The 21,819-nt window shown below is 55.3% G+C and overlaps 7 protein-coding genes across 7 annotated transcripts; 4 read left to right on the top strand and 3 right to left on the bottom strand.

Annotated features, from left to right (window-relative positions):
• Window positions 1–521: 521 nt before the first annotated feature.
• Window positions 522–4,245, bottom strand: CCM_05307 (AMP-binding enzyme family protein; the record flags this gene model as incomplete). Its single annotated transcript, XM_006670451.1, has 2 exons — window positions 522–708; window positions 854–4,245. 2 exons carry the CDS (start codon window positions 4,243–4,245, stop codon window positions 522–524), a joined length of 3,579 nt encoding a protein of 1,192 aa, XP_006670514.1.
• Window positions 4,246–6,300: 2,055 nt separating this feature from the next.
• On the top strand, window positions 6,301–8,008 carry CCM_05306 (cytochrome P450 alkane hydroxylase, putative; the record flags this gene model as incomplete). Its single annotated transcript, XM_006670450.1, has 3 exons — window positions 6,301–7,372; window positions 7,445–7,771; window positions 7,854–8,008. 3 exons carry the CDS (start codon window positions 6,301–6,303, stop codon window positions 8,006–8,008), a joined length of 1,554 nt encoding a protein of 517 aa, XP_006670513.1.
• Window positions 8,009–8,267: 259 nt separating this feature from the next.
• Window positions 8,268–9,329, bottom strand: CCM_05305 (uncharacterized protein; the record flags this gene model as incomplete). The annotated part of the gene is made up of 1 exon (XM_006670449.1): window positions 8,268–9,329. The coding sequence occupies one exon, from the start codon at window positions 9,327–9,329 to the stop codon at window positions 8,268–8,270; it is 1,062 nt and encodes a 353-aa protein (XP_006670512.1).
• An 894-nt stretch (window positions 9,330–10,223) lies between these two features.
• On the top strand, window positions 10,224–13,369 carry CCM_05304 (uncharacterized protein; the record flags this gene model as incomplete). Its single annotated transcript, XM_006670448.1, has 6 exons — window positions 10,224–10,229; window positions 10,828–11,051; window positions 11,400–11,530; window positions 11,600–12,261; window positions 12,353–12,727; window positions 12,779–13,369. The coding sequence occupies 6 exons, from the start codon at window positions 10,224–10,226 to the stop codon at window positions 13,367–13,369; spliced, it is 1,989 nt and encodes a 662-aa protein (XP_006670511.1).
• Window positions 13,370–14,064: 695 nt separating this feature from the next.
• On the top strand, window positions 14,065–14,807 carry CCM_05303 (xanthine phosphoribosyltransferase 1; the record flags this gene model as incomplete). The annotated part of the gene is made up of 2 exons (XM_006670447.1): window positions 14,065–14,097; window positions 14,226–14,807. The coding sequence occupies 2 exons, from the start codon at window positions 14,065–14,067 to the stop codon at window positions 14,805–14,807; spliced, it is 615 nt and encodes a 204-aa protein (XP_006670510.1).
• An 845-nt stretch (window positions 14,808–15,652) lies between these two features.
• CCM_05302 (Oxidoreductase-like protein) lies at window positions 15,653–16,414 on the bottom strand (the record flags this gene model as incomplete). Its single annotated transcript, XM_006670446.1, has 1 exon — window positions 15,653–16,414. The coding sequence occupies one exon, from the start codon at window positions 16,412–16,414 to the stop codon at window positions 15,653–15,655; it is 762 nt and encodes a 253-aa protein (XP_006670509.1).
• Window positions 16,415–17,397: 983 nt separating this feature from the next.
• CCM_05301 (pathway-specific nitrogen regulator) lies at window positions 17,398–19,822 on the top strand (the record flags this gene model as incomplete). The annotated part of the gene is made up of 5 exons (XM_006670445.1): window positions 17,398–17,436; window positions 17,507–18,630; window positions 18,689–18,807; window positions 18,868–19,102; window positions 19,177–19,822. 5 exons carry the CDS (start codon window positions 17,398–17,400, stop codon window positions 19,820–19,822), a joined length of 2,163 nt encoding a protein of 720 aa, XP_006670508.1.
• Window positions 19,823–21,819: the final 1,997 nt, after the last annotated feature.

The following is a 21,819-nucleotide window of genomic DNA, read 5'->3' as shown; positions in this document are numbered from 1 at the left end:
AGGCTCATCGTCGTCGGACTGGTCGGTGGAAGGCGGCGGCGGCGTCGACGGCGACGGACGTGGTTTCGGGGCGAGCGCACGTAGTGGTCGGGCAGAGCTCGAAGCACGATGCTGAGGCGGGTGCTGTGCAGGTGTAGCTGAAACAGAAGCTCGGGTTGAACGCGACCTGTTCGAGCTGGGGAGCGAGCTGGGGAGAGCAGTGCGTGAGGAGGAAGAGCCAGCTTTGCTCGAGTTTTTGCCTGGAGGCATGCTGATGCGAGGCTACGGTATAGTGTTGCTTCGTGGTAAAGACTCTGTGTGGAAAAGTACAGTATTTCCATGTATTGCATTACAGGTGCAAAGACATGGTGACGACTATATATGTTTGGCAAAATCACTGATTGGGTGTAGGCATTTCTGTCAGACTGTGTGAATGAATCACGCCCGTCTGATGCCCAAGTCAAAGCGTACGGGCTTTATAAGTACGTGGAATCTAGAGCTATCATACGCGTACCTCGCTTTCACCATTACACAAACATCAGTTACAGGAGGGGTAACACATCCCTCAACAGGCGATTCCAGTTGCTCGTGTTCGCCAGCTGCCTCAACATCTCGGCCAGACAATCACAATAGCCGTCGACCTCGTCGCCGTTCAACTGCGCAGTGTCCCACGAGGCAATGAAGTACATGTTTTCCTGATCAACCATGAATGCGTTCCAGAAGATTCCACTAAGAAAAGAAGAGTCATGTTAGAGCGGCCCAACAAGAGAAGACTTTTTTGTGTGTTTCGAGTGTAACACGGGAAGCGAGGCGACACGCCCCCCGCACAAGTGTACCGCGACGAGTAGCGATCAGGGGAGAGAGAGGTACTTACCAGTCTGGCCAGTCGTGACGACTGATGGGCTCCAAGATGCTGTAGCTTGTGTGACGCCTGCTGCTCTGCGCCGACATGCCCAGCGTCATGTCCCACACGAAGCCCTGCCGGAATGAGGCGTCCTCCGCGACGCCGGCCTCGTCGTCGCCCAGCGCGGCCTTGACGTCGTCCCACGGGGCGTGGCCGTGCTCGGCGAGCGCGGCCTCGTCATCTCTCATGCGCTGAAGAAACGCCAGCACCGTCTCGCTCGCCGCCGCGGGCGCGGCGTACATGTTGAGCCGCCACTGCGTCGTCGGTCCGTCGACGGCCATGGCCGGCGGGAGGTGCGCCTGCATCCACGCGGGCACAAACGGCCAGGCGCGCGCCGCCTCCCAGCTCGCGAAGACGGCGTACGGCGCGCGCGTCTGCGCCACGTTGAGCAGCACGAGCGCGCACCGCGCCAGCACCTCGGGCGCGATGCCGTGCGCGGCACGCAGCGCGGAAAGGTGCGGCAGCCGCACGATGCGTCCGCGTCGCGGGAACCGAAACTCGTCGGCGGCCCACGGCGATGCACTGCTGCTGCCGCCGCCGCCACCGTTCCATACCGCGTCCCGGCCAGTGGTGCGTGCGGCGACGAGCTGCGACGCCGCGCCGCTGTCGTCGCCGACCATCCACCCGGCGGAGCGCTGCGGCGGCCACAGAGCCCCCGGGAAGCGCGAGATGCCGCGGAGACGGCCTGCGAGATGGGCGACGGCGGCGCGCGCGAGCTCGTTGCGGCGGTTCTGCTGCCACAGATCGGCCCAGAGGCGGTACGGGACCGCGTCAGGTAGCTGGGCGGCGGGGTCCCGTAGGAGGTCGTCGAGGTTTCGCAGCGTGGACCAGAGAGAGAGGGCGTCGACGATGGCGTGGTTGAAGTGCAGGACGAGAACGTGGCTGTCGGTGTCGCGGCAGCGGATGAGGTCGGCGCGAAACGCGTAGGGACGCTGCAGGGCGGATAGAGACTCCCGCATGAGGCCGCGTTTGGCCTCGTCTTCCGTCGGAGCATCCCGCTTGTGCAAGAGGTTGCTGGCAAGACTGTCGCCACAGACGACGTGCTGCCAACTTGCGGCTGCTTCCTTGACCAGGAGGGACCGGAGCAATGGTGTCTTGGATACCAGAATCTGTAACCTCTCCATAATTTGCGCGCCGGATAGCTGCTGGATGCGATAGCCCAGGCGGATGTGGTAAGATTGCGGGCGCTGGCCTTCTACCAGGCGGTATTGGCTGGCGCGAAGCGGCATCACCGACTCTGGCATTACACCAGTAGGCAGCGCCGACGCAACAGTCGAACAAGTCTCTACACGACAGTCAACCTTGAGAGAAAGCCTCTCTCGAGGGACATTTTGGCCACCATAGGAAGCCATAGGGGGCTTGGCATGTATCAAAGGTTTGCCAGAACGCCTCTGAAGGACTAGTGCGGCCTGAGAGAGAATGTCCTTGTTCTCAGTCAAGTCTTGCAGATACAACGGAACGTGAAGGAAGCGAAATACTCGATCGCAGTATTGCAGCAGCAATATGCTGTCGGTGAATGTATCCACGCTCTGTCGCGGCTGTGGTCGCACACCACAGAGCTCTTCCAGCAAAGCAGCAAGTTTCTCTGCCACGACGGATTGCTCGGGAGTGACATCTTGGTCCTGTTCTTGTCGCGCCTTCTGATTCTCCCTCTCCTCAATGAACTTGGTGAGAGCAGCCTTGAGAAGTTGTCTCCGGGGTTTCTTGAGGGACGTGACAGGCATCTCCTCATAGCCAAGCTGCGAGAGGTCGTAGATGGCACCAAGCGTGTACTTGGTGCCAAGACTGCGCGCCTTTTCAAAAATTGAACTGTTTGAGGTATCCTTGGTTCGTTTCACTATGGCCACAGGGACTTCACCTGCAATCTTGTCTGCCTGACCAACGACTTGTACTTCAATTTTGGGCAAGGCCGAAATTGCGCTCTCGATTGTAGCGGGATCAATCTTCTCCCCACCGCGAATGATCAAGTCCTTGTAGCGGCCGAGGATGTATACGACGCCGTCCTCGTCAATCCGCGCTTGGTCACCCGTGACGAGCCAACGACGCTCGCCTTCCACGTAGAAGCTGCCATTGGATCCCGGATCCAGATAACTATCAATGACAGAGGAGCCTGAAACGTGAAGCTCTCCTACGTCGCCGATACACAAAATGTCGCGTGTCCCGGGTTGACAGACGCGAATCGATGCGCCAGGAAGGACCTTGCCCACGCCGGGGTGGAAGCCGTCTACCAAGAGAGGCTCCTGCCTGGACCAGCTGACGACCGGGCCGGTCTCGCTCATGCCGTATGCCTGGATGGCGTGGCGGCAGCCGAGTGATTGCTTGCAGAGCCGGATGTCCTCTGGGGAAATCACCGTGCTCGCGAGTGATATGATGGAGAGGTTGAACTCGCTGACGTCGGGGCAGCTGCTCTCGGCCAGCATGGCGCGGATCAGGGTCGGCGTGGCAGACATGATTGTGCACCGCTCGCGGACGACTGCGCCGAGGCTGGCCCGGACGCTAAAGGTCGGCGACGGGAGGATGACGGCGCCGCCCAAGCGCCAGGCACGCAGCGCATTGTTAATGGCGAAGATGTGATGCACCGGAGTGTGAATCAGCCAACGATCCACGAATTCAGGATCCGGGTTAGGGTCGTAATCGTGCGTCTGGGATACCAGATTGTCGTGGGTATGGAGGCAAGCCTTGGGCGTTCCGGTCGTGCCGCTCGTGAATATAATGAGGGCGTTGCTGTCTGTGTTGTTCGCTCGTAGGTCGTCAAACTGGCACTTCTTCAGGCATAGCCGGTGCGTTTCGGCCTCAATCTGCACGAGGGATAGCCAGCCAGCTCTGGCAGTATCAGAGAGAATTATCTGGGCCTGAACCGAGCTCTTGGTTTGGACGACCCAGTCCTCCACTGCTTGAGCCATCGCTTCGTCTTCGACGAAAAGCAGCTGGGGGGAGGAGGCGGACAGCAGGAAGGAGAGGTCGCCTTTGGCGCCGGGATCCAATGGAATGAATGTCATGCCGAGTTTTGCAGCAACCCAGAAGAACAAGCCCCATTCTGCAATATTTCTGGTAATGACAACCAGCGTGTTGCCATTGCCGCCGCAGCTGAGATGGCCAAGCCGGTGGGCAACGGCATCGACTTTGGACAGGAGCTCTCGGTAGCTCCAGCGCTGGACTGGGGCTTCGGAACTAGTTTCAGGGAGGCCTGCCTCTTCATTGATGGCTACAATAGCATCCCTCCCGGGATACTTTGTAGCGGTGGCAAGGAACATGTGCCAGAGCAGCTGTCCAAATCCAGTGGCGGGACCTCCATGGATCTCCGCCAGGTCGGATTTCGCGGTGACGGGTGGTGCAGGTACACAAGACTCCATTGCTGACATGTTAAGCAGGTTCAGTTTGGCAAGAGAAAATGACTGAAAATTGATGCGGAAAAGAAATCGGCAACTGACAGAGTGCAGCTCTTGATGGGACGAGTCTGAAGAGATCAGATGGCGGAGGAACGACGGGTCAATACAGTACAAAAATAGAGACAAGTAAACAATGCAGACAGATTTCCTATCCTGTATAGTCACGTTACAAGACACCCGATTCAAGCTCAGAGATTGGATTCTAGGTGTGTGGGATGCAGGGTGTGACACGTATTATGCTTGTCATTCTCTATCAAACTATAGGGGAGTCGTTAAGCTATATAATGAAGAACAGAGCAGTAAGTCCAAATGTAGGAAGCGATTTAGTTGTTTCGGGTATCTGATGCGCTAAATACGGCAGCGCAATCAGTTGCTGTACTAAACACGGCAGCGCAATCACTTGTCGCAATCATCTGTAAAACACGGCAACAGGGCAATCAGTTGCTACTGTCTTGAAGGCTGCCGAGACGCCATCACTGTAATTTCTGGCTCGACCAACTGGCCCCAGCTATTCCGTCTGCTAGCACAACAATAGCCCCTCGAGTTCATTACTTGTCATTGTACAGGCCTATATCTGGATCGTGTGGAACAACCAACGGTACAACACACATGGCTCCAGCTAAATTGGTCGCAGATTGTGCCACATCGGTCAGCGAGACTATGTGACACAGGGCACAATTAGGCAATGTAGGGGCCGGCTAACATCTGGCCACCCAGATCACCAGGGCGTCATAGAGAGCCCCAACGAGTAAGACAATGGTCCATCTTAGTCTTATGCGGGTAGCTACTTCATCTAGTGCTACAAGCCGTAACGGAGACACAAGTTCGGATAACTTGGAGGCAAATACTGAGCTCGAGCCAGTGTCTCAAGGCTCTCCCGCTGGTTCGGATGCGCGAGTAGCTGCGCAACACAGCACATGCAGTTCACCCGAGGCGCTGCTTCGCCAGCGGCGCGCGTCGACCTGGAAAGGCAAAGCTGACGGCAATCAAATCAATATTGAGCAAACACAACCCCAGTCAGTGAGATCAGAAGTTAACCCAGGCCCGTGGTTCTGGGACACTGCGCCTAACCGTTGATCCACAAGCAATACGAGGAGAGATCGGTCATGCCCAGCTGTTGACAATGAAATATAGACGGACAGTGCTGAAGGAATATGTCGATTCTGTAAAGAACGTCGCAAAACGGAGATCGAAGGGGGCGTCGTGCGAGAACGAAGATGCTGACAAGGACAGGAACCCTGACGGAGGAAGAGCCTGTTCGAGCTCATCCATGGTGTCATGAGTAGGCTCTTGTATATGGCTCTGACTGCAGTAGAACAGGACCGTGTTTAAGCCTAGTCCCGTAGAGACAGTACTAAAGTAATTGGAAACCTGCCTCGGTGACTTGCAAGTTACCGCACACCTAGCCCGCCGAATCGCTGGACGCCGAGCGCAGATCCCACCCGGGGATCAGATATGAGACACAGCACGGTGTTAACTATCTTCAGCGCCACACAATACGCTATGGGAAGGTGCACGAACCAGGCGCTCGGTTGCTCCTGGGGAAGGACCAGATGGGAAGACAGCGGATCTCAACTCGAGCATGCCACAGGCAAAGCTACGCCCGCAGGATCGGACACTCCAGTACTAGGACTGCTTGTAAAACATGACGGGATGCAAATAGCCGCTGCGATGACCATTTGTTTGACCCCAGCTGACGGGGCAATAAAATGCAGCGTCCGAGGGTCGGGGGAGGGCGGGCAAGGGCCGTTGATTCGTCCGTCATATTTTTGGAAATTCTGTCATGGTGAACAAGACACGAACATGGGGCCCGGATTGAAAGCAGAGCAAAGTTATGATGTTATGGAGAGTTTATTGACCGGTGCCAGTTCCGGGATAGGCATGTGGTCGAAGAGGAAGGGATGAACAGGACGGGTAATAAATGGTATATATTAGACGCCGGGAAGCAGCACTGGATATTGTTATGAATGTTCTCCAAGTACATTTTGTCATTTCTTTTACATTTAAACTACTATATTTACAGAAAAAATGGGCATCGTCACAGCCGTCTTCATGCTACTGCTCGCGCCAGCCGTCCTTCACCTTGTCTACTCGTTACTCTTGCGACACTTCAGTGTAAGACGGAGCAAGCACTGCCAAACTACCTGCCCTACAGGCCCTATCAAAGATGGATTTTTTGGCCTTGATTTTATCTATGACATTATCTTTCGCAAAAGAGAGGACAACTATCTCACCTCCACATGCAGACTGTTTAAGCAGTTTGGTTCCACGTACTCTATGAAGAGTTGCGTCTGGGAGACCATCTTTACCAACGACAGCCAAAACATCAAAACCCTACTTGCCACGTCCTTTCATGACTTTGAGCTTCCCAAGCTGCGTCGTGACGCCATCTCTACGCTTCTGGGAACCGGCATCTTCAGCGTCAATGGTGCGCCTTGGTCGCACACCAGGGCCCTGCTGCGGCCCTGCTTCGCCAACAGAGACAAAGTGGCCGTGACGGCGATGCTCGAAGACCACTTCCAGAGCTTACTGCACCACATCCCACAGAATGGAGACGAGGTGGACTTGCAGCCCCTGTATTTTGCCCTGACCATGGACTTTGCCACCGAGTTCCTCACCGCAACGTCCTCTCACATGCTGGACAAGACCAAGTCGCACGAGAAAGAGTGGCAGTTTTTTGAAGACTACACCATATGCTCGGAAGAGGTCATCAAGAAGATGTGTCTTGGCCCGCTCCAAATCCTGCGCTACAACCGCGCCGCGGAGCAGGCCAAGAAGCGCGTCTTCCGGTACATGGATGACTTCATCGACGACGCCCTGCAGAACACAGATGCAGGCGAGTCGCCGGAGCTCAACGTGCTGACCAAGCTTGCCGCTGTCACGCAAGACCGCAAAGTCCTGCGAGACCAGATGCTGCACCTGTTGTTGGCGAGCCGCGACACCACGGCCAGTCTGCTCTGCAACTTGTTCTTCATGCTGGCCAAGGAGCCTGCCATGTACGAGACGCTGAGACAGGAAGTGCGCGGCGTGTGTGGCGATGCGCCACCCTCGCCAGAGCAGCTGAAGCAGATGGTGTACCTTTGTCGGTGCGTTCAGGAATGTAAGTTGTGTGCGACCACACCCTGTGTGTAAACAAAGAGAACAGAGCGAGACAAAACTCCCTGGCCTCTAGATGCTCCTCCTTTGGAGCGATCGCCCCAGGACCAAGAAGCATTTGCGCTGACAAGCCGAGTAGCACTCCGCCTGCATCCTGTGATACCCACCAATGCACGAGAGGCCACACGCGACACGACGTTGCCCGCCGGGGGCGGCAAGGACGGCACCGAGCCACTGCTGGTACCAAAGGGCACCTTTGTCGTCTACAACGTCTTCGCGATGCACAGAGACGAGGCCGTCTTTGGTGCCGACGCGGACAAGTTCCGCCCCGATCGGTGGGCTGGCCTGCGCCCCGGCTGGGCTTATCTCCCATTCAATGGCGGACCACGCATCTGCCTAGGCCGTGAGTTCATTACCAAATTGGCACGGGGAGGGACAAACCCCGTCGAGTTTCGAATAGATGAGCTAACGCGGGTGGTGCACAGAGCAGATTGCGCTGCTCGAGTCGCAGTACTTGGTGGCGCGCATGGTACAGACCTTTCGGACTATGGACTCGCGAGAGAGCCGAGACTGGGAGGAGCTCTTTGCCCTGGCCATTACGTGCAAGCATGGAGTCAAGGTCAAGCTGGAATGGGCATGAGGTGGTACGGTTGACGCGTAAATAAACAATGAGGCAATGGGCCTGGTCTTTTTCTGAAACAATTTTATGCCTTCATTGCAGGTACATACTGCGACAACGTAATGATTTTCCACGTTTACAAGAGACAAAAGGTAGCGGTAAAGTCCTCATTTATACAAAACAATGCTAGTCTATATTCCGCTTCTAAGTCCCGATCATACAGGGAGACGCCATCCTTTATCTTGTACAGTGCCGTACAGATATTGTACTATGAGACTGTTCAAAAGTCTTTCCGAAAACACGCGCTCAATTTCCTGGTAGTGTTTTCCGATTTTTTTAGTGTTTTCTTTTGAAGGGTACTGATTGTTTGAGGCCGGATGGAAGTAGGCTGAATGGGAAAAGAATAAGCTCTCTGGTAGTCACCAGTTTTGTAGACCAGTCTCTGCCAAGGACGAAGTGATTTCTTGTATTCCGCTTCAGCCATCTCGTGGAGCTCCGCCAGGAAGCGATCCTGGCGCTGGCTCCCTGCGACATGGCGGCAGCGAATGCTGGCCTCAATGAGGACGGTCGGGGCTAGATGGGGGTGGCTTTCCCAGCCATTATCGCCGCGGTCGTAGCTTCTCCAAGCAATGTGCTCCGTCGCGAACTTTCCACTCGCGAGGCGGTCGATATAGATGCGGGCCGGATATCTTGTGGCATTGGGGGCGGGGACCCAGGTGAGTTGGAGGCGATAGAGGCCACCCAGGCTGTCTTCGGGGTCCTTCTTGAGATGAGGCCCTTCGATTGGCTTGTCACTCAGGCTACCCTGGCGGACGCCGTTGATGGCGTATCGTTGCGTATCCCAGCTGAGCTCGCAGGTGAGAAAAGCATTCATGATGAGCTGGCGGTACATGAGCTCCTTGGCCTCGAGAAGCTCGGCCTTTTCAAGTTCAAAAGCACTGGCCGCCTTGCTGAGGAGAGCGTTCTCGCTTGCACGGGCTTCGTGTTTGGCTTTGAGGTGGCAAAAGAAGGAGCCACTAGCTCGCTGGGAAAGGAAACCTTCCCTGATGGCGCGACACTCGGACTGGTAGATGAGTTCGGCGTCGTTGATGGACGAGTAAACCACGAGGTTGTAGTGGCGAAGGAATTTGCCAAGGTCGTCAAGGCTGTAGCTACCCTGACCACATCGGCGGAGATCATGTCGAATTTGGCGGAGGAACTCGATATCTTCTGCATGGCGAATCTCGTGCTGCCGGGTTTGTGTCTTTGCTCTGCGCATAGGAAACTCTGCAGGGCCAAAGTACTCAATCTCGTTGCTCACTTCCATGGTGTTTCGGTACACGGTGTTGACCGGGCGAACCATGATTGCGTTGATTGGTTGGTTGTCTGTCCAGTTTCTGATTGAGGGTAGAAGTAGGCTGAGCAGGATTGATCTTGGAGTAGAGGTATCTGTGAGGGAGATGGAATATGGGAATTGGATCCAGGTTGGATCGATGCCATTGGGAGGGAGTCGTGGTTTTACCTATATAGACGCGCTATTGCAGACCAGAATTTCTGCCATCTTGCCACTGCAAAGTCTATCTCGATACAGTTCTTGACTTTGGTCGCAGCAGAGTTCCAACCATAGTAAGGCTGCTAGCAGAAGAGTGGCAGGTATTGTGGTCATAAGAAGCGCGGGTACATGGAAAAACACAAGACGCGGCCACAGTATGTGACCAACGGACTTGACAATATACTCTAAAAAAATAAGCGAAGCTTTGCTAGCGCGCGGCAAGTCTGGCCGGTGGTTGGCAAACAATGCCAACAAGATATAATAACTCAATGCCAACAAGATAATATTTGCGGGTGCGCCGTAGGAAAAGTATAGAAAAATAGCAGAAGTTTCATGGGCCGAGTCGAGCGCGGCGAATATATAGTTTGGGAGAGGGCGTGAATTGAAAAGAAATTGAAAATATGGACTAATTTAAAAATATATTTTCTCTGAAAGCCGTTCAACTATTCAAGAATGTACTCCGTCTGTACAAGTTGCCGATTGTGGTCAGGTGTCGGACGTGCCTGACACTCGACGAGATGGCGTCGAGGTCATTAGCGATGGTGATGATGAGACTTGTCAGCTATGAATGTACAAAGACGGTCACAGCCAGAAATGATTTGATTGTTTTTATATGGAAATATCTTGCTATATATTTGTTGACTGGAATCGGCGCCAGGCAATGCTAGCTACCCACTAATACAGGGAAGCTATCACACATTTACTATGTGTGTAAGCAAAAGTGGTGAGCACTTGCCCTAAGTCTTATACATCCCCCCAGTTCTGTAGAAGAGTAGGGCTTCTGAGTAGCTGGCTTCTGTAGAGGTGAAGATGAGTTCCGTTGGTTCTACTGCGCCTTCTGTGGGAGTAGCCTGGGAGTTACCTAGGACCTGTAGAGAAGCAATTTAGCTCATAACTATGGAGCGTCTGTATGGTTACATAAGACAGCAGCGCAGCTAACACAGCTCACAGAGGAATAATAGAAAGCGAAGATAATAAGGAAACCAGCCTTATATTAGATAAAGCTATAAGGGATAAGTGGCCACTTTATATATCCGCGTCATTCGGCATCATAAAACGACGCCATGTCTTAGGTTACCTGACTATCCACGCTTATTATTATCGTCGGTATGGATAAACCCCGCAACATAGTTAAAAGATGGTGGATCCGCGCAGTGCTGTTGCGTTCGGGCAATCGCAAGAATTCTCACCAAGCTCTCCTTAGAGTAATATGGCAACAGCTGAAACTACAGCAGCTGATCTAGCAACTGCTGATCTAGTAAGGGGTTTTCCCCTAGGACGGTAGTAAGCTCTCTGCTCATCTTTCCAGGTACGCCGATGGCGACACTTTACAACGGCCGTCTTCGGAGATCTAGATAAACGGCAGTTTCACGAGTATTCAGCCACCGATTACGCTCGAGAACTCGACTGCAAGGACTGTGAAGTGATACTGTTTATTGATATAACAGGAGAGACCCTATTAACGAAGACTGGAAGCGGCCACATGGAGCTGCCAGCAGGTGTGCGTGTTGTTGCAAGAAGGGGATCAACAAAGTGCGTGCCTATAAACCCGAATTTACAAACTTAATATTTTATCCTTCCTATTATGATACCGACAATCATACTGTGTCCTGCGTATACATCAGCAGTCACATAGGTTGTCTGTCTTCCGTCTGCATTGAGTGACCACAGTTGACTTAGGTACTTTAACTAGTGGTGAAGCAGCCAGCCTCGCCTGGCCCGCCTGGCCAGCCTTGTAAGCCTTGTACCAAACATCATCACCACCAACGCCTCACCACCAACGCATCACCACCATCATCGCCACCAACACCCCCTTTGCCGCCTCCCGTCTTCTTCTCGTCGAAATCATCAGCTCCATATCACATCGCAGCTGTTCTGCAGGCTTGTCATTATGAGCGCCCCAAGAATGGGACCAGCTACCGACAAGCACGAAGGACATCGCCATGTTCGCATCCACCCAGAATGCTCCCTGTGCGCCTGCTACTTTGACGTGGGCGAACGAATGATGGCCCGTAAGTAGTCCGCGAAAACACAGTTTCCTGTCCTTGAGACTGATGGCGACTCTATTCACCCTCGTGCAGTGATTGGAGATCGCTTCACCTTTGCCTGTCGAGTAGTTGATGCCTCGACATTTCCTATCGCCATCTACTGCAACCAAAAGCCCGGCACGCCTTGGACATTTTGCCAGCTCCCGAGATGTTCCAAGTGCGTCGGCGAGCTCGAAAGCGTCACGGTCCACCGAGACTGCTTCCAGTTATTTCTTCAGCAAACACGCGAGCATAAACACATCACGGCACACCATCTATGGTATGCCGCCCATGCTCGGTACCCGTGGCGTGGTTTTTGGCCCTTGCCGCTGACCATCTTGGATCATGACGCGGCGAGTCTTGCCCTGGCGCACGCTGCCACGCACTGGCACATGCCTTGGGATATGCTTCCGAGTGAATTGATGCTACTGATATGCGACAACCTTCGACACACCACATTCTGGCGCTATGCTCTTGCCAAGGAGTTTATTCGCAAGCTCATAGCTGGAGCCAACGTGAGCATGCCATCAATGACGGTGCTGTCGCAAATAGGATCATGGCAGAGAGGCTCTGCTTACCGACCAGCAATGCCCGGAGACGGTTCCTACTTCCGCCTCACGATAGACTCTTACGGATTGCGCGAGATTGAGCGACTAGCAGACGTTCCACCCAGAAGCCCGATACGGAGCGAGACGTACGCCTACGTAGTCGGTAGCGTAAGGCAACTTGGCCAACTATCAACACTTTTCAAGGTTTGAATAGTACAAAGCACTTTATGCCAGATTTCATACTAATTCATTTATGCAGTTTGGGCTCGGTCGGCTCTATCCACACAAATTGATGCCCCCATTGCGATCGTGGGATACACCAGGGCCACCCGTACTAACCGATGACCAGCTCTCGCCCGATCTGCAGCCGATATGTCCGCGCTTGGGCACGATTGAAACCCGGCATTCGTTTGGAATTACCTTTTTCATTTCGTCTGGCACGATTGCGGCGATCCATGCTCACACCAAGCAGGCCCCGTCAGCCTACTCGTGCTTCCAGCGCCTCAATCCCGTCAAGAAGAAATGGGTGGCTTGGATATTTGTGCCAATCTGTGGTGGAATTGATAAGTTTGGATTTCGTATCCCGTTGCTACCCCCTGGAGCCACATTGCCTCAATTTGCAGGCAGCCTACTAGTACGTACATAATTGTGTCCCGAGACTGGTGCAGAATCTAATTTGTCACAGCTACGTATGACTCTTTCCGGAGAAGTCATGTTGGGACCTTACATGGACTATGGCAAGGATTTGTGGATGGAAGATGATGCTACTACCCTGATACATGGCATATCCCGAATGGGTGCCGTGTATCCACTAGGAAGGGCAGCTCGGAATGCAGAAGGCGAGGAGGAAGAAGTTTTCTATCAGAACCCGATGAACCTGTCGCCGCCGTTTGAGCATGCGTATTTTTCCTACGCGGAACTTGACGAGGTGACCAACGTGGACATCTATCACGACGAGGCACTGGGCATCTGCCGCGGCGTCGTTGTTGGGTATAAAAGTGGCGGGGCGAGAGCGCTGGGCCAGTGCCGGGTCGGGGTCGACACTGTACGAGTGTATGAGCAACCAGCTTGTTTCTGTTACAAGAAGACGACGTATTTACGACAAGACACGCCTGTGGAGCGAGACAGCGTCAGCATTGAATGCAGGAGCAGTGCAGATCACGGCCACTCAGAGGATGGATGGACATGCTGCAAGTTTCCAAGCAGGCTGGAGTGGTGGTTTACAAGCGAAGAGTCACGCATCTCATTTACACCAGGGCGTGCGGGCTGCAGATGAGTGCAGAAGGGTGCAGAAGGGTGCAGCTGAGGCACAGACGTGCATAATCACACATGAGTACTATACGAAGGAAGGTTTGAATGTGTTTGCATTCTTGGATACCCACATGGAAATTTCCATGTATAACCAACTCTGTTTTTTCTCCGTCATGTTCCGGTCGTCGGAGGTTGATGCAGGAGGCATGCGGGCGCCAACACAGGCAAGGATGCAAGATGCTGCATGCATGGTCTCTGGACAAAGTCTTGCATATTTAGCAGGGAATCAGACCAATGGCTGGGACCGAGACTCAGATGCGAAATTTAACAAGCAGTGGATGCTGACTGGCGTGACGGGAGGCCGATGGTGGAGTGTGAGTGGCTTCCCTACTTTTCGTGGAGGGGCCATGACTGCCTATTTTGGTGCAGCGCGGGGCACCTCGGTGGTGGGCGAGAAAAAAAAGTTTCGATAGGAAATTTCTCGCGGCCTCGGGTTTTTCCCTCTTCTTCTCTTCTTCTTCTTCTCCTCTATTGGGCATCTTGCTCCCGTGTTTCTCTCGTCCGCGGCTCTCTGCTTCATCTCGACTACGTTGACCCTTTGTGCTCTTTGATACCACCAGCCACCCGTCGCTGCTCCAAAGCTTCTTCTCACCCCTCCAACGGCGTCCATCTACCCCGCCAGTGACGCCTTAGCCAGCACGCACACGCAATACATTCAAAATGGTCGAAAAGCTCTACGTTACCTACAATGATGTGAGTGTCCCTGGTTCGAGACGCGGCAGCTGGGAGGTGATATTGCATGAAATAATTTGCGACAAGCTTTTGTGGCGGACCTCTGGAACCCTCCACTCGCCCTCTCGTGCTAACCCACCCTCTTGCAGGTGCACAACCTGTGCAAGGAGTCGGCCGACCGGCTGCTCGCCGACTTTCAGCCCCAGCTCATGATTGCCATTGGCGGCGGCGGCTACATTCCCGCCCGCATCTTGCGCTCCTTCCTCAAGCAGCCCGGCTCCCCCAACATCCCCATTCAGGCCATTGGCCTCTCCCTCTATGAGCAGCTCGGCGAGGACCCCGAAGTCGAGACGCCCGGCACCAAGGTGACGCGCACCCAGTGGCTCGACCTCACCGCGCTCGGCCACATGAAGAACCTGGTTGGCAAGCGCATCCTCATTGTCGACGAAGTCGACGACACCCGCACCACACTCGAGTACGCCGTCAAGGAGCTCGAAAAAGATGTTGAGGAGGCCCGGCGCAAGATGCCCGACGGCGACGCCCAGCCCAAGACGGAGTTTAGCATCTTCGTCCTACACAACAAGGACAAGCCCAAGAAGGGAATTCTGCCCGGCGACATGGTGCCTGCCCGCTACCACGCCGCGCGCACCGTTTCCGACGTCTGGATCAACTACCCCTGGGAGGCCATCGACATTGAGGAGCATGACAGGAACTCGGTGCCCAGTCAGTAGACGTCCGCGTCTGTTCCTTACAACGTACCCATCATGCTGGGTGCCTCCAAATTTACGAATGATATCCGACCAAAATAGACAACTGACGGGACGCGCGACACGATCCTCAATACCAAAGACAAGAAAAACGCACAAGCAAAAATAATGTAAATAGAAGGCGCTAGGCCTTGGAGGGCATACTCATATCGAATTTCATCTCTTTCCTTTATTCGTCATTGTCTCGGATAGAATGCAATGTAGATGCACAACCCGGATACTATCTTGACACCCTACCGTATCCTCTCCTGGAATCGCATGTGCCGAGGCATCAACCTGGAACACGAAAACACGTTTTCCTTCGCTTCAAGCCACCACTCACCAGGCAGCGATACGCGTTACACAAGGCCGGGATCCTTGCCGCAGGACGGCGGGCATGCATCGCTGTACGAGGGGGTGTGCATTTGCATAGCGGCGTGCGCTTCGGTAACGCTTCGGTAACGTAGTGTCCACCATGTAGGACGAGCTCTGCAGCTTCGGCGATGGCAGCGCCGAACGGGGGCGATGATTCCAAACGAGAACGCTGAGATGCCTCGCTGACGAACCACGGCGAGTCACGGACATGTACATGTATATTCTATATCTAGTCTATGTCAGATGGAGCTGGACACATGCCCCCCCGCCGGCCCGACATCCCGCGACTCTGTCATCCTGTCATGTATCAAGTGCGTCTACTCCCAATCCATCTTTGAAAATGTAAAAAATGTAAAACAAAAAAAAACAAAAAAACAAGTCTTGCTTGCCGGGAAACGCCAGTGAATGCTCCAAAAATGTACCTCCAAACAGTGAGTGATCTTCTGCCGTCACTGTTAACCTCCGCTCGTCCCCTCGCGCTGATGCTTTTCCTTTAACCGCTTCTCCTGCTTCATGAATTCGCGGATCCCCACGGGCACGTTCTGGAAGAGGTCGTCTGTCCACATGTCCTTGGCAATCGTGGCATCGCCCACCGCCGGCGGCGTCTTCCCATCGGCTTCGCCCGGCGGAGCAGCACCAGCAGCGGCGGCGGCGGCGGCGGCCAGACGCTTCTTGGCCTCGTTGGACTGCAGCGTCCACTCCTCCATGTCCTCGCGGAACAGGTCCCACACGCAGTTGACGCACCCGCTCATGCAGCAGTTGTCCGGCTCCTCGGGCCGCGGGGGCACGCGCACGCCCGCGACCATGGTCGCCCGCGCTTGCCGCCCGGCCGCGCGCTCGGCGCGCTCAGCGGGACCGAGCAGCCGCGAGCCAAAGATGACGCGCGCGCGGTCGGCGGCCGCGGTGCTGCTGTTGGAGTCGGAGTAGGCGGTGCGCGAGGAAATGGTCTCGTACGTCTTGGCGGGCCGGCTGCCTGCAGCGGGGGAGGACGGTAAAGGGCTCGCGTCGTCGGACTTGTTGATGCTCGCGCCGTACGGCGTGGGATCGCGCAGGAGAATGTCGTAGTACTCGCCGCGCGGTTGGCGCTGTGGCCAGGTAGGCTCCCCCGGCGGCGGCGTCGGCGTCGTGGCCGAGGAAAATGCTCGCCGGGCAGAGGGAGAAGAAACGCGGCGACAGAGCCGACACACCCTCGGCGCGAATCGCGAGGGCGCCAACATGTTCAATCAGGGGTACCGCGTCATGCAGCAACATGAATAATTTTGTTGGTGGTGTTGTTACCCGGCGCGAGGTGTGAGAGAGAAAAAAAAAAGCGTGGCTTGCGCCGTGGTCGGCTGTGATCGGGATGATGTCAGAGCACAAGTTTGCTAGTGGGAAGAATTGGGTTGGTAGGCAAGTAGGCTACTGTCACACATTGGCTCCAACAGTCCGCGATCAGTGTGGTTTTCTGTTTTTGATGAAATGTCTACAATAATTATACAAGACACACTATTGCAACTGATAGTCCTTCAAAGATAAAAGACATGTGAAACAAGAGTTATCAGCGCCTCCGCTTCAGGTACTCACTAGACCTGAACTTGACGCGCAAATCCCAAGCGAGAACGAGATTGATGCTTCGACCATCCTAAGATGCCATTTCCAGAATGAATTTGTTTTAAAGCCTGTGGTCTTCCTAAACGAGACTACTAGCATCTATAGCTTTCGAGTATTTCCACGATAGGTGTCGTTGTAGTGATGCAATTATTTACACTTGCCCTTGACACTGTCTGATTTTTGGTCGGCGTTTGGCGTTAATGCAGACAAAGCTCGAAGTAGAGCCAATTCTTCTTTACAATGGAAAACAATAGTTCACCGCTAAGCCACCAAATGAGTGGGCAGAGTTACTACAAACTAATCTGATACACTTCGCGGGTTTGCATATTGGCAGCGTCACCATGACGCACCAAGCAACCCGTCACACACATCGGCGGCCCGAACTTGTCGAGATGGGAAAGAACGAAACAACCCCCGAAATAACTGGTGACTGACAGCGCTTATGAACATTCACGCTTCCCACAAGATGAGAATGGAAAGCCAAGAGAAAACAGACAGAAGGGTACCACCAACAGAGAGAAGTGACAGGTTCGAGATGGCGACATCCAGAACCACGCCATCAACCAACATTCAACAAACGAAACGACGTCGCGTCCCCGGTACGGTAACGATGAACGCCTGCGACGAATGTCGCCGAAAACGCGCCAAGGTAGGATGTCTTCATTTCCCATCGGCTCCGTTCGCACCATGTTGCGAGCACGCTGACAAGAAACGTCCAGTGCGACGGAAACCAGCCTTGCGGCGGATGCAAAGCTAGAAGCAACCAGAATTGCGTCTATGAGACTCCCACGCGAATATCCAAACCCCAACTTCGAAAAGAGCTCGACGCGTTAAGAGAACAGCAAAATAAAACCAATCTAGTCCTGGCGGGCCTTGGACAGCCCATTGTGCAAAGCGAAATCTTGGCTCGGCTACAGGCCCGACAGTCCATTGATAGCATCGCAAGTTGGCTTGCGAGCACAGAACAGCGACCCAAGGCCATCGCTGCTCCGGCCGCCGACAGCGGCAGCGCTAGTGCTCGTCGAATCCTACCGCCCAGTACAAACGACGCGCTCTTCGACCCGGGCGGGATGGGGGAAACACCACCCTTGACCGTTGAGCAGAGCATCCGGCAAAAGTCCCCGAATTGGAGCCAAGCACGGCGCGAGACAATCCTCTCCGAGCGCGCGACATTACAGGACTTGTCTGACCTTCCGGAGCCGGCGCGATCCCGCCTCGCCGCGTGGGCCGAGTCGCGGCACGCCACGCACGTCGTCGATGGCACCGACGAGCCCCGCGCTCTCGGTGACGCCGTCGCATCCCTGCAAGATTCCGTCATGAGGCAAGGCCGCGAAACGTGGACCACGGTCACCAGCAGCATGGAACTGGTAGCCCACCTGCTCGGGCTGTACTTTTGCTGGGAGCATCCCACCTTTGCCTCGCTCAGCAAGGAGCAGTTTCTCCGCGACTTTTGCCAGGGACGGCCCCGGTACTGCTCCCCGCTGCTCGTCAACGCGCTGCTTTCTCTCGGGTGCCGCTTCTCCCGGTTTCCGGGGTCCGAGGCCGCCCGCCCCGACGAGCCGTGCTGCCCACCCGGCCAGCACTTCTTCAACGAGGCGCTCCGGCTCCTGCACCGGGAGCCCGACCACCACTCGCTGCTCGTGATTCAGGCGTTGGGGGTGCTGTCGATCCGGGAGGCGAGCTGCGGCCACTCGAGCGAGAGTATGGCCTATGCCGGCCAGAGCATGCGACTTGCGGTCGAGATGGGCCTGCATCGCATGGTGGAGCGGTCGTCCGAGGGGAGAGAGACGGATGAGTTTGCCGTCTTGAGTGCCACCTACTGGGGAGCTTTTTCGTTGGACCAGTGAGTTGCGTTTTCGGTCTCTTGTGCAAGTATACGGCTAACAGTTGCTGTGCGATAGGGCATGGTCACTTGCGACGTACTCGTTGCCGTGTTTCTCGAAGCAAGTCATCGGGCCGCCGAAACCACCCATTCTGCAAGCCATTGAGAACTCACCTTGGCTTCCCTACACAGACGCAGGTTAGCTCTAGCTGCGCTTAGTGCTTTGGGTCCTTTTCGGTCGGTGCTGATTTCATTCAGGCACGCCACCGAACGGTTTCCATGGACAGCTGTCTCATGTGCGTTCGGTATTCAGGAGCTACGTCGAGCTAAGCGAGTTGACCCATCAAATCGTCTACCTATTTCATTCACCGGGAGAGCAAGTCACGGCAAAGCGGTTATTGGCCATCTACGCAAGCTGCGTCACTTGGTTTGACAATGTGCCCACCGTTCTCAAACTAGGCCACAACTTTACCCCGGCTGTCTTATTTTCTCAGTAAGTCCCAAGTCGAGCGATAACCCAGTCTTGCACCGTTAATAACCTAGACGTAGCATGCAATACCATTTCAGCATTCTCCTGCTTTTTCGGCCATTTCTTCGCCTAGATATCATAGGGTCTGCGGTCGTCCCGAAGAAGGTCTGTCTGCAATCAGCAAACTCAATGAGTGCCCTATTGAGGTGGTATGCGCAACTGTACACGCTCAAAAGAACACCGACGTTTTTACCGTACTTTATACTCACCTCCTCCGTCACGTTGCTTTCCATTGGCATTTTGACCGCTCGTCCAAATGCGGACGGTCGCGGCACAACAGTCGATCCAAACATTATTGACAATGTACAGCAGGGTATGGACGGACTTGCAGAAATCGCACCGTGCCATCAGTTCGCTGAGCAGGCGGTCAGTATCCTGAGTCTCCTTGCCCAGAATTGGAACATTGACCTGCAAATCGGCGCAGGAGCTACCATGGACCCAGACTCTCAAAACACGTCTGTCGAGCCATATTTCAGCAGACCAAATCTCTTCACCGATGACCGACTTGCCCGGAGTTTGATTGTAGGAGATCAGACAAGGTGTATATTGGAGGAGGAATCGAAGCGGATAAAGGAAGCAATGAGCATGATGGAAAAGCTCGTGTTGCAACCTATTCCATTGAAGGAGCCTTTAGCATTCCTGCAGGGGCCGAAATTAGCTGAGCACGGGTTTGCAAATGCATGAAAATTCGAGGGGCTTCGGGCTTCACTAAATTCCCTATTAGCCCATCCACAGAAGAACAAAGCTCAGTAACAGGTACGACAGAATATTGCATAGTAGTTTATAAACCGCAACCTTCAGCCATGTAGAATCGTATAAAGGAGACGTTTGGCAGCGGCCACTTGAAATGATCCATCGAACAAGTAAGAAATGACAAATGGACAGTTCTAGAGTATGCGAACCCGGGTTTTGAAGAATTGCCAGATGCAAGGCAAGCCGGAAGCTAACGCGACTTGCCCACAGGCCGGTGTTGTTGGACTGCACAGCATTTTCAGAAGGAAGTGGCGTGACGACGATTTCCCTAAATTTTGCTAGTAAATTTTATTCCCCATGATAAAATACAATTTAATTTCAGTCTCACCACTCCCTTTGACTACTTGCGTTCATTGAGATGCCGACTTGCCTTTTTGAGCTGTGTATACCCACTTTTTTGTTTGGCGCCGTCACGGTTACGCGACGGATCTTCAAGAACGTTGACACTTTTTCATCAACACGCGATATCGACCGGGACAAGCGGGCATGCCGAAATTCGAAGCTCATTTATAAAAACAAAGTGCCCTCCGAACACACATGGGACTATGGATGAGCCCTCTCCAAAACGACGGCGGACCGGTGCTGCTGCCGCCGACGGGTTGAACCCCAGCCAGGAACAGCGCTCTTCTCCACGGTCGCGACGGCGACGCCCTTCGTATGCGTCGCCGACCAGAGCCAGCATGATGCGCCATAACCCGGAAATAATAGAGCGCAGGGAAGCCGCCGCTGCCGCAGACGCCGCCGCCGCGCAAACCGCGGAGCAAACAGGAGCAGCAGCGCCTGCCCGTCGCCTGGCCCGCGGGGGCATTTTAGCACCACCAGGGGAGCAACAGCAACAGCCACCGCCAGCTGGGCCCACGAGAACAAGCACCGAATCGCGAGCCGACACGTCGCGTTTGCAGGAGCGAGAAGATCCCACTGTCGAATTCGTGCCCAGGAGACCGCGTCCCGAGCCAGTCACTGGTGCCGCCGCCCACCCGCCACCACCCGAGCCAGAGCTGCCCCCAGCCCGACCAGACCCAGTCACGTCCTCGCCGTCCAGGGGCATACACAACAGCCCGTCTCGCTGGAAGTCGAGGGCGAAGCAAAAATCATCGCCCCTCAAGAAGCCACCGATGCGGCCCGGCGACGAGGAGCAGCAGCCGGCGGTGCCCACGCCGCCGGCGCTCCAGCGCCGACCGAACCCGCCCGCCGCAGAGGCTGCCGACGAGCGCCCGCGCGACGCGGCGCATCCCGACCCGGTGCGCAACGTCTCGCTGCTGGACCCCGCCAAGGTCAAGGAGCGGAACGCGCTGCGCGAGCAGTTCGCGCAGCTGCAGCGCGACCTGGAGATGGCGACGCAGGAGAATGCGCGGCTGCTCAGCACGCAAAAGACGGGACGCTACGCCGCGCCGGACAACAAGGATAAGATCCTCGACCTCTTGCGGCGGTCGCTGATCCCCGCGGACCCGCTGGCGCAGCCGCCGCAGTCGCAGCAGCTCATGATGGCGGCGCTCAACCCCATCGGCCTCCTGCCCTTTAGCCGGCCCGTCGCCACGCTCGTGCCCGAAACCGACGACGCCAAAGACATTGCGTCGCACCACCCCATTGAGATGTCGGCCGAGGACGAGCTCGCCTACCTGCAGGTGTTTAGCCCGTTTGACGTGACGTCGAGCATCGCGGCGCTGCCCGCCACGCGGGAGCACCCATTCCGCCAGCGGCGCCTGCTCACGCTGCGCGACAAGGAGCGCCTGTTCCAGGCGCGCGTCGAGCTCATTGTCAACCCGGTGACGCTCGCCATCCTCGCGCTGCGCGTCCTCGCGCTCGAGCCGGCCGCCGAGGCCGAGCTGCGGCCCTTTGTCGACACCGTCTGCGACGGCCCCTGCAACCGCAGCATGCTGCGCAACGTCGGCACGCTCTTCTGGGCCATGGCCGAGTGGCGCCGCGCC

The sequence above is a fragment of the Cordyceps militaris genome (assembly GCF_000225605.1).
Source record: "Cordyceps militaris CM01 unplaced genomic scaffold CCM_S00004, whole genome shotgun sequence".
In the NCBI taxonomy this organism is placed as follows: domain Eukaryota; kingdom Fungi; phylum Ascomycota; class Sordariomycetes; order Hypocreales; family Cordycipitaceae; genus Cordyceps; species Cordyceps militaris.
The sequence above is the reverse complement of the archived record's forward strand: the minus strand, read 5'-3'. Positions and strand labels throughout refer to the sequence as shown.